The sequence below is a fragment of the Theropithecus gelada genome, chromosome 16, assembly GCF_003255815.1.
Source record: "Theropithecus gelada isolate Dixy chromosome 16, Tgel_1.0, whole genome shotgun sequence".
Taxonomy (NCBI): Eukaryota; Metazoa; Chordata; class Mammalia; order Primates; family Cercopithecidae; genus Theropithecus; species Theropithecus gelada.
In genome coordinates, this window is record NC_037684.1 from 63,883,054 (window position 1) to 63,894,654 (window position 11,601).

General features: G+C 46.6%; 2 protein-coding genes and 1 pseudogene across 2 annotated transcripts in view; 2 read left to right on the forward strand and 1 right to left on the reverse strand.

Moving 5' to 3' along the window:
- The window catches only part of FXR2 (FMR1 autosomal homolog 2), a 29,373-nt gene that overhangs the window by 16,449 nt on the left and 1,323 nt on the right, over window positions 1–11,601 (reverse strand). The window contains exons 2-3 of the mRNA XM_025362964.1: window positions 2,834–2,886; window positions 2,381–2,474 (exon numbers count right to left, since the gene is read on the reverse strand). Of these exons, the coding sequence (XP_025218749.1) occupies window positions 2,381–2,474; window positions 2,834–2,886 (147 nt within the window). The remainder of the gene's footprint in view (window positions 1–2,380; window positions 2,475–2,833; window positions 2,887–11,601) is intronic.
- LOC112609837 (40S ribosomal protein S12) lies at window positions 6,490–6,979 on the forward strand. Its single transcript, XM_025362997.1, has one exon. It carries the CDS (start codon window positions 6,545–6,547, stop codon window positions 6,941–6,943), a length of 399 nt encoding a protein of 132 aa, XP_025218782.1. The 5' UTR covers window positions 6,490–6,544; the 3' UTR covers window positions 6,944–6,979.
- On the forward strand, window positions 8,909–9,002 carry LOC112610510 (annotated as a pseudogene).

An 11,601-nucleotide genomic window follows, 5' to 3' on the forward strand; every position in this document is an offset into this window, starting at 1 on the left:
GTGTGAGGCCGGGCGCGGTGGCTCAAGCCTGTAATCCCAGCACTTTGGGAGGCCGAGACGGGCGGATCACGAGGTCAGGAGATCGAGACCATCCTGGCTAACACGGTGAAACCCCGTCTCTACTAAAAATACAAGAAAATTAGCCGGGCGAGGTGGTGGGCGCCTGTAGTCCCAGCTACTTGGGAGGCTGAGGCAGGAGAATGGCGTGAACCCGGGGGGGCGGAGCTTGCAGTGAGCCGAGATCGCGCCACTGCACTCCAGCCTGGGGCACAGAGCAAGACTCCGTCTCAAAAAAAAAAAAAAAAAAAAAAAGAAAAAGATGAATCCCAAATATCTTTTTTTTTTTCTTTTTGAGACGAAGTCTTACTCTGTTGCTCAAGCTGTAGTGCAGTGGCGTGATTACGGCTCACTGCAACCTCCACCTCCCAGGTTCAAGTGATTCTCCTGCCTCAGCCTCCCGAGTAGCTGGGATTACAGGCTCACGCCACCAGGCTGGCTAATTTTTGTATTTTTGTTTTTTGTTTTTTTTTTGAGATGGAGTCTTGCTTTGTCACCCAGGCTGGAGTGCAGTGGCGCGATCTCGGCTCACTGCAAGCTCCGCCCCCCCGGGTTCACGCCATTCTCCTGCCTCAGCCTCCCAAGTAGCTGGGACTACAGGCGCCCACCACCTCGCCCGGCTAATTTTCTTGTATTTTTAGTAGAGATGGGGTTTCACCGTGTTAGCCAGGATGGTCTCGATCTCCTGACCTCGTGATCCGCCCGTCTCGGCCTCCCAAAGTGCTGGGATTACAGGCTTGAGCCACCGCGCCCGGCCCATCTTTTTCTTTCTTTTTTTTTTTTTTGAGACGAAGTTTCGCTCTTGGTGCTCAGGCTGGAGTGCAATGGCGCAATCTCAGTTCACTGCAACCTCCACTTCCCAGGTTTAAGCAATTCTCCTGCGTCAGCCTCACAAGTAGCTGGGATTACAGGCACCCGCCACCACGCCCAGCTAGTTTCTTGTATTTTTAGTAGAGATGGGGTTTCACCATATTGGCCAGGCTGGTCTTGAACTCCTGACCTCAGGTGATCTGCCCCCTCTTGGCCTCCGAAAGTGCTGGGATTTCAGGTGTGAGCCACTGCATCCAGCCTGGGATGCATCTTAAAACAAGGATACAGGAAACTAGAGGAAGCAACTAATTAAAAATCAGAGGACAGCAGGACATGGTGGCTCTTCACTGTAATCCCAGCACTTTGGGAGGCCGAGGTGGGTGGATAACCTGAGGTCAGAAGTTCAAGACTAGCCTGGCCATGGCCGGGTGCGGTGGCTCAAGCCTGTAATCCCAGCACTTTGGGAGGCCGAGATGGGCGGATCACAAGGTCAGGAGATCGAGACCATCCTGGCTAACCCCGTGAAACCCCGTCTCTACTAAGAAATACAAAAAACTAGCCGGGCGAGGTGGCGGGCGCCTGCAGTCCCAGCTACTCGGGAGGCTGAGGCAGGAGAATGGCGTAAACCCAGGAGGCGGAGCTTGCAGTGAGCTGAGATCCGGCCACTGCACTCCAGCCTGGGTGACAGAGCGAGACTCCGTTTCAAAAAAAAAAAAAAAAAAAAAAAGACTAGCCTGGCCAACATGGTAAAACCTCGTCTCTGCAAAAATACAAAAATTAGCCAGGCATGATGGCAAGTGCCTGTAATCCCAGCTACTTGGGGGGCTGAGGTGGAAGAATTGCTTGAAACCGAGAGGTGGAGGTTGTAGTAAGCCAAGATTGCACCACTGCACTCCAGCCTGGGCAACAGAGCAAGACTCCATCTGAAAAAAAAAAAAAAAAAGCCGGGCGCGGTGGCTCAAGCCTGTAATCCCAGCACTTTGGGAGGCCGAGACAGGCGGACCATGAGGTCAGGAGATCGAGACCATCCTGGCTAAAACGGTGAAACCCCATCTCTACTAAAAAGTACAAAAAACTAGCCGGGCGAGGTGGCGGGCGCCTGTAGTCCCAGCTACTCGGGAGGCTGAGGCAGGAGAATGGTGTAAACCCGGGAGGCGGAGCTTGCAGTGAGCTGAGATCCGGCCACTGCACTCCAGCCCGGGCGACAGAGCGAGACTCTGTCTCAAAAAAAAAAAAAAAAAAAAATCAGCGCACACTGGATTTTAGATGCTGTTACCACAAATGGAAGGCAAATCCCCTGAAACTGGGGATGTCCCTCAGAGTTTGGCTGATCATAACAGTGATGAAAGGGCAACTGTTGCATTTTACATTTCCACAGGCATGTAGCCTATGGAAATGACTTAGTGGCTGGATATGGTTTAGTTGGGGAGGAAGGAATATGAACCAACGAGACAAAAGCCTAGAATCCTGGGAAAACGTGACATTTAGAAAGGGTGTACTCCACAGCCCTTACCTCCACTTCATCCCCTTCTGTGATCTCCTTATTATAGTCAGCTGGAGGTGGCAGTCGGACATCTCCAAAAGGAATTTGTCTCTCACTCTGCCAGCTGTAAGAGAAACAAGAATATGAAAAAGCTACTCTGACTGATATGGTTGCCCATTTCTTTACAAAAGGGTTATTGCCTCGGCTGGGCGATTCCCATCTATCTGGATAATCAGAGGCTAACCCCCAGGTCCTGCTCCATAGTGGTGCCATCCATCTCTTTCTAGACTCTAAATACTGGGCCAAACGCCCCCGCCCTCACCAAATTCTCAGCCCTTTCCTCTCCTGGGATCCATGTAAGTTCCCCACCCAAACCCTCAGCTCTCCCCACCTATTACATGCCTCATAGGACTCAGCCGCCCCCTCTTCTCCACTCTCCTTCTAGGACCTAGTATGCTGGATTCTCTATTCCCAAGGTCTTACTTGTTTTCAAAGAAGATGGTGACAGAGTCTTCATGGACATCCTTCACAAAGCCCTAGAATGGATTTTAGAAAAAAGTAAAAAATATAAAATGACCTTTTACTTCCACCTTAGCCACCAAGGGAATAGAGACACCACAAACCCTTAAACTTGAGTTTTAGATAGGGACACAAGTGGTGTAATGAGAGAGCCTGAAAGGCTGCACTGGGGAAAGAATATGGGCAGTCAGACAGAGAAAGGAAATTATATTGTCATGGAGAGGTGTATGTACCACCTGCATCAGAACAGCCTGGAAACCGGTGATCTACTCAGGCTCCCACAGGGGCCTCCCTATCTGTCTGCCTCCTGTTGTGCTGAGCAGCCTGCCAGAGTTCAATTAAAATACCAACAACATTCAGCAAGGCTAAGAATATCCTATGAGACAGTGTGAGGCTGTCCTGGAACACCTAGAGGACATGAGGATCTGTCAAGAGAGAGAAGGGCCTACCTCCGCAATACAGCAAGAGATCTGAGCAGACTCGCTGCCCTGATGCATGGGTCCTAAGACAATAATCAGAACACTAGACAAGTTCAAAATTGTGATGAACACAATTTACAGAAGGAAAAATTAAGACTTAAAATACATCAGTTTTTTAATACTAGAATTGAATCTAGAATGACACTGAAAATTTATAAAGGATAACAAAATTTATGGAAGACTCCAAATTTGATATTATGACAAGAGGAACAGGGACGACTGAACAGCTGATCCATCTCCTGTGGTCTATGTCCTCACTAAGGAGGCCAAAGCCATGAGTTCACCCCTGCGCTCCCAATTCTTCTACCTTCCCCCTATTTGTCACATACAATTAGGGATTTCTAATTTTGAAAAAGGTCTAGCTTATGAATTTATTATTTTATCAACTGTGCTTTTGGTTTCGTATCTAAGAAATCTTTGCCCAGGCCAGGCACAGTGGCTCACACCTGTAATCCCAGCACTTTGGGAGACAAGGCAGGCCGATCATCTGAGGTCAGGAGTTCGAGACCAGCCTGGCCAACATGGTGAAACCCCATCTCTACTAAAAATACAAAACTTAGCCAGGCATGGTAGTGCATGCCTGTAATCCCAGCTACTTGGGAGGCTGAGGAAAGAGAATCACCTGAACCTGAGAGTCAGAGGTTGCAGTGAGCCAAGATCGTGCTATTGCACTCCAGGCTGGGCGACAAGAGCAAAACTCCATCTCAAAAAAAAGAAAAAAGAAGAAATCTTTGCCTAATCCAAGGCCACAAAGGTTTTCCCTTATGTCTTCTTAAACTTTTAGGTTTTTGTTTTACATTTACATCTATACTCCTTTATTTTTAGACAGAGTCTCACTCTGTCACCCAGGCTGGAGTGCAATGGCACAATCTCTTGGCCCACTGCAACATCCACCCGCTGGGTTCAGGCAATTCTCCTGCCTCAGCCTCTCGAGTAGCTAAGGTTACAGGCAACCACCACCATACCAGGCTAATTTTTCATATTTTTAGTAGATATGGGGTTTTACCATGTTGGCCAGGCTCGTCTCGAACTCCTGACCTCAGTTGATCCACCCGCCTCGGCCTCCCAAAGCTGGGATTACAGATGTGAGCCACTGTGCCCAGCCCTATAATCCATTTTGAATTAAGTTTTACATATAAAGTGAGGTATTGATCAATGTTTTTTAAATTTTTTAATTTTTATTTATTTTTTTTGAGACAGAGTTTTGCTCTTGTTGCCCAGGCTGGAGTGCAATGGTGCAATTTTGGCTCACCGCAACCTCCGCCTCCCAGGTTCAAGCAATTCTGCCTCAGCCTCCCAAGTAGCTGGGATTACAGGCATGTGCCACCATGTTCGGCTAATTTTGTATTTTTAGTAGAGACAGGGTTTCTCCATGTTGGTCAGACTGGTCTCAAACTCCCGACCTGATCCACCCGCCTCAGCCTCCCAAAGTGCTGGGATTACAGGTATGAACCATTGTGCCTGGCCTCCTTTTTTAAAACATATTTTTATTTATTTATTTATTTTTTTTTTTTTTTGAGACGGAGTCTCGCTGTGTCGCCCAGGCTGGAGGGCAGTGGCCGGATCTCAGCTCACTGCAAGTTCCGCCTCCCGGGTTTACGCCACTCTCCTGCCTCCGCCTCCCAAATAGCTGGGACTACAGGCGTCCGCCACCTTGCCTGGCTAGTTTTTTGTACTTTTTAGTAGAGACGGGGTTTCACCATGTTAGCCAGGATGGTCTCGATCTCCTGACCTCGTGATCCGCCCGTCTTGGCCTCCCAAAGTGCTGGGATTACAGGCTTGAGCCTAAAACATATTTTTAAATTAAAAAAAAATTTTTTTAATAGAGACGGGGTTTCGCTGTGTTGCCCAGGCTGGTCTTAAACTCCTGGACTCAAGCAACACACCCGCCTTAGCCTCCAAGAATGTTGGGATTACAGGCGTGACCACTGTGCCCAGCCCATTTTTTACCTACAGATATCTTGTTCCAGCACTGCTTGTTGAAAAGACAAACAGTTCTTTCTGGCCGGGAGTGGTAGCTCATGCCTGTAATCCCAACACTGGGAGGCCAAGGCTGGCAGATCAGCTGAGGCCAGGAGTTTGAGATCAGTCTGGCCAATATGGCAAAACCCCATAGCTGCTGCTGCTACTGCTGCTACTACTACTACTACTACTACTAATAATAATAATAAATAAATTAGCCAGGTGTGGTGGCACATGGCTGTAACCTCAGCTATTCAGGGTGGCTGAGGCATGAAAATCACTTGAACCCAGGAGGCAGAGGCTGAAGTCAGTCAAGATCATGCCATCGCACTGCAGCCTAGACAACAGAGCAAAACTCTGCCTTTAAAAAAAAAAAGAAAGAGGCCGGGCGCGGTGGCTCAAGCCTGTAATCCCAGCACTTTGGGAGGCCGAGACGGGCGGATCACGAGGTCAGGAGATCGAGACCATCCTGGCTAACCTGGTGAAACCCCGTCTCTACTAAAAAATACAAAAAAAAAAAAACTAGCCGGGCGAGGTGGCGGGCGCCTGTAGTCCCAGCTACTCGGGAGGCTGAGGCAGGAGAATGGCGTAAACCCAGGAGGCGGAGCTTGCAGTGAGCTGAGATCCGGCCACTGCACTCCAGCCTGGGCGACAGAGTGAGACTCCCTCTCAAAAAAAAAAAAAAAAAAAGAAAGAAAAGAAGAAAAGACTATCCTTTCTCAGCTGAATTGAACTGCCTTTTCATTTCTGTCAAAAATCAGGAAGGGCAATTTAATGTATAATGACAGAAAGAAGATTGGTAGTTGATGGAGGACTTTTGGGAGTGACAGAAATGTTCATTCTTTTGATTGCAGTGATGGTTTCAGTTATATATATGTCAAAACTTAACAAATGGCACACTTTATGTCTACCTTGTTGTATGTCAATTTCACCTCAATAAATATGTTTTTTTAAAAAATTAGCCTGGACAACACAGGGAGACCCCATCTCTGCAAAAAATTTAAAAATTAGCAGGGTATGATGGCTTGTGCCTGTAGTCCCAGCTATTCAGGAGGCTGAGGTGGGAGGATCACTTGAGCCAGGGAGGTCGAGGCTGTAGTGAGCTGTGATCACACCACTGCAGTCCACAGCTTGGGCAACAGAGCAAGACCCTGACTCAAAAAAAAAATAAAAAAATAGCGGAGGCGGAGGCTTGGGTGCGTTCAAGATTCCGCTTCATCCGTAACCCACCGCCATGGCCGAGGAAGGCATTGCTGCTGGAGGTGTAATGGACGTTAATACTGCTTTACAAGAGGTGCTGAAGACCGCCCTCATCCACGATGGCCTAGCACGTGGAATTCGCGAAGCTGCCAAAGCCTTAGACAAGCGCCAAGCCCATCTTTGTGTGCTTGCATCCAACTGTGATGAGCCTATGTATGTCAAGTTGGTGGAGGCCCTTTGTGCTGAACATCAGATCAACCTAATTAAGGTTGATGACAACAAGAAACTAGGAGAATGGGTAGGCCTCTGTAAAATTGACAGAGAGGGGAAACCCCGTAAAGTGGTTGGTTGCAGTTGTGTAGTAGTTAAGGACTATGGAAAGGAGTCTCAGGCCAAGGATGTTATTGAAGAGTACTTCAAATGCAAGAAATGAATAAATAAATCTTTGGCTCACAAAAAAAAAAAAAAATAAATAAAAATAAAAATAAAAATAAAAATAAAAATAATAAAAAAATAAAAGAAGTAGAGGTTCAAAAGGCTAATACACAAGAACTATTCATGAGCTTTGCTGCAAGGGACAAAGGCTAAGCTTAGAAAACACCAAAAATGCCCTTGGCAAATGCACAGCTCCCACCTCACAGAACTAATCAATCATAAACACTTACCAGATTGCTATTTCCTTACGATGGGAAAATCTAAGCCTGCATTTCGCTCTTCATACAAGCCACCTTTCTCGTCTTTAGGGATATGTCTTGCTACAGAGGCTGCAGTCAGTCAAGACCATTCTTGACTGAATGTTCTTTCTTAGAGCCTTACTACTGCCCAAGGCTTTAATTACTACTGGTATTTCCTGGCCTCTTTTTTACCCATGCTTTCTCTTTCTCTGACATTCTCTTCTCCAGAAATGTTTTTTCTACTCTTCATTCAGATTTTTTTCCTTTTTCAAAAAAAGAACCTGAGTTATGAACATATTCATTCAGGTTTAATGCCAACTCCTACTGTTCTGCATTCAAGTCTTCTGAGGCACTTTCACTTCTACTTGCCTGGGTCCCTCTTCCCTTTTGGGTTCTTCCCTTAGCTCCTGCTCAGGTGTCCTCCCTCCTCCCACAACCACTAATATTTTAACCATTCCCTCTTCTTTTCCCTGTAATCCCAACACTGGGAGGCTGAGGCCGGCAGATCAGCTGAGGTCAGGCGTTCGAGACCAGTCTGGCCAATATGGCAAAACCCCATCGCTACAAAAAAAAAAAAAACAAAAAAACAACTATATATACATACACACACACACACACACACAAATACAAATTAGCCAGGCATGGTGGCACATGGCTGTAACCTCAGCTATTCAGGGTGGCTGAGGTGAGTATCACTTGAAGCCAAGAGGCAGAGGCTGTAGGGTCATCTGGATTTCTAGAATTATTCCGACCAGCCTCTTCAGCTGACTTTATCCAATTCTTTACCCAAAATGTCTACTCCAAGTCTTAGAAGTAGTTTATCAAGGCAGGAGTTACACTGACAGAAAGAAGTGGAAAAGAGACAGATGACAATCACTAACCTACTGCTTTTGTGAAGAGATTTCTACTCCTAGATATATTCACAAAGGCTATGCCTATGGTGTAATCCAATTATCCTCCACCATGTTAGGCTTGGCACCAGGGTGAGTAGCAATATTACCCTAGTTTTTCCAGCTACCATGACTTCCAAGGCAGAAATGCAAAGCTCAGAATGGAGTAATCTCTCACATCACTCGGCAGTTCAACCAAATCTCACTCAACCTTATACTTCCAGAGCCTCTTTCCTTCAATTAAGTCTCCAAAACTAGCTCTGTCCCCAACTTCATATTCCAATTCTGTCTCTGCTCCTAAATTCCACCCATTCATCCCATACCAGTTTTTTTCTCCAAGGGTATCAGTGGTGGAAAGTGAGCCCCAAGTTCTGCTCAGTCTATGCTCATTGTGAAAATAAGCAGGGGAAGGCAAAAACAGGTGGGTGGAATGTGTTAGGGAGCCACCTAGATCCAGAGGATGACTTGATTCAGTGGCCATAGCATCACCTGGCTTTGGCTTCTGGAGCCTGGCACCAAGCCAGCAGAGCAAGAGCGAGCCCCAGGTTCCTAGGCACTTTGGTTTCCTCAAATTAGAAGATATAAAATGGGTCCCCACTTTGACTGTTGTCTAGTTCTAGACTCCCAAAGCAAAGGAGGGGGTTCTAGGAGAAGAGCAGGAACAGTCTGAGTAAAAACCAAGTACTGAAGCTGAGGATGCCACGTTGATTAAGAAAGGAATGGGGATTAGGATATCCAGGTGAGGTTCGGAGTAGGATGATTGCGCCCTGGAAGGTGAATACTTCATTTGGGAGAGTACTTAAAGAATAAAACTTAAAGAATAAAATACATTAGATCATTGAGTACGTCTTAAGCATGATGACTGAGGTTTCAAGCTCACGTGTGATGTGTGCCTCCCTCAAACCTTGTTACAGATGCCAGTCTAACATGAAAAAAAAAACAGAAAAAAAGAGTAAGTCTGACAAACTTAATGTTGGGATAGCTACAAAATAACTTAGATCCCAGATCTAACATTTTATCCTTGGCCGGGCGCGGTGGCTCAAGCCTGTAATCCCAGCACTTTGGGAGGCCGAGATGGGCGGATCACGAGGTCAGGAGATCGAGACCATCCTGGCTAACCTGGTGAAACCCCGTCTCTACTAAGAAATACAAAAAATAGCCAGGCGAGGTGGCAGCGCCTGTAGTCCCAGCTACTCGGGAGGCTGAGGCCGGAGAATGGCGTGAAGCCGGGAGGCGGAGCTTGCAGTGAGCTGAGATCGCGCCACTGCACTCCAGCCTGGGCGACAGCGCGAGACTCCGTCTCAAAAAAAAAAAAAAAAAAAAAAAACATTTTATCCTTTAAGAAAACTAACTGATGGGAGGGCATGGTGGTTCACACCTGTAATCCCAGCACTTGGGAGGCCAAGGCGGGCTAATCACTTGAGGTCAGGAGTCAGAAATCAGCCTGACCAACATGGCAAAACCCCGTCTCTACTGAAAATACAAAAATTAGCCAGGCATGGTGTTGCACACCTGTAATCCCAGCTACTCTGGAGGCTGAGGCAGGAGAATCGCTTGAACCCGGGAGGCGGAGGCTGCAGTGAGATGACATCATGCCACAGTACTCCAGCCTGGATGACAAAAGGAGACCCTGTCTCAAATTTAAAAAAAAAAAAAGAAGAGAAAGAAAAGAAAACTGACAACAGGGCCCAATTCTGAGAGAGGAGAAAGGGACCTTCCCAATGTACATTTCCAGAAGCAGTGTAAATACTCCCTGACCCATCCCAAGTTTGCTGAGTCATGAATATTAAATCAGCAGCAAGGTCAAAACGGATAAGTATCTATAGGGTACTGAGAGTGGAAGATTAGCCTGAATTTAGGGATTTGTGGTTTTTAACTCAGGAACGGGGCAGAAAATGCTAACCTGCCCAGATCCACATTACCACATTACCTGGCTTTCAGCTCAACCCGACTCTACTCTCTGAATCAGAGTATCCTGGTCCCCATGTACTCAAGTCTATCATTGCCCACAGCGCACAGGAGAAAGGGAAAAGATTCAGAGAGACTTTCTGCTGGACACTTATTATGTGGAACAGAAAACGTGTCCCTTCCCAGCCATCTCATACAGTTCATTTGAACTGGATACCAATCTTTCCCAGCTGTGCAGGGCTCCTGTGCTTCCTAGAACAAAGCAAACATCATATCTTGATCTTGGACTCAATTTAAGAATCACTTCTCTTGGAACTCAGAATTTTGGGGTGGTAAGGACCCAGATGAAGGAAAAGATACCGAGGGAAACAGGGAGGGCCACTTTAGGAAGCGTATTTCAACAAAGGTAGTGCAAGTTTGGGGAAAAGGATATGAGAGACAAATGTGCTCTATCAAAAGCAGAAAGGAATTAGAGACTTTTGCCAAAAAAAACAGAAATGCTATGGAGGCAGGCTAGAAGAAAAAGTCCCAAGAGTTAGGCAAGTATGCAGAAAATGACAAAAGAGATCAGCAGGGAGCTTCCTTCAGCTAGACAGGGAATTAGGTGATCCCTGGGGATTACACAGGAATACAGAAATATTAAGAGAAAAAGCCAAAAACTTGAATTGAGACAGTAAGTTAGACATGGGTACCCAAAGTCACCTCACAGAAAGAAATCTGATGAGGGAAGTAAGGCAAAAATGGGTAAGTATGAAGAGTAAGTAAAAAATGACTACAATGGCGCGGTGGCTCACGCCTGTAACCCCAGCACTTTGGGAGGCCGAGGCGGGCGGATCACAAGGTCAGGAGATCAAGACCATCCTGGCTAACACGGTGAAACCTCGTCTCTACTAAAAATACAAAAACTAGCCGGGCATGGTGGTGTGTGCCTGTAGTCACAGCTACTCAGGAGGCTGAGACAGGAGAATGGCGTGAACCTGGGAGGCGGAGCTTGCAGTGAGCCCAGATCGCGCCACTGCACTCCAGCCTGGGTGACAGAGCCAGACTCCGTCTCAAAAAAAAAAAAAAAAAAGACTACAATGAACTTAGCAACTGAAGTAGAGGCAGAAACCACCCAAAGGAAATTACAAGACCCTCTACAGTTACAGAAAATATGACTTAGGGAAGGAGTCAAAGAAAGACACTTCCAAGGGCATGAGAAACTAGAGAGGGCTACTGTGGGGGGGAAAGGCCTGAGGGGAACAGAAGGAAAGGGGGAAGGGGGATCTACTCTTAACAAGTAATGCCATGGGAAGGTATCTCTTCTACAGCTCCCCCAGGTGAAATCAAAGAATGAGACAGAAATCAGGAGAGTCTCTGGGACAATTCCAGGCATCAAATCCAAAAGAGGTTCAGAATAGCAACAGTCAAAGAAAAACTCTTGGGAGGCAAGAAAGGGTTCTCTCTGGCTTAATCCAAATGGGAAAAAAATGTCCTAGAAAATGGATTCAGAGCAGATAAGGAAGGTGGTATTATAAGGAGTTCTAAGGAACCAAATCCTGGGCAAAGGGGGAGGTCAAATAAGGAAGGGTCTTTGAAAGATGATCCCTTCTTCCAAAAAAGGTTGTCAGATTCCCGAA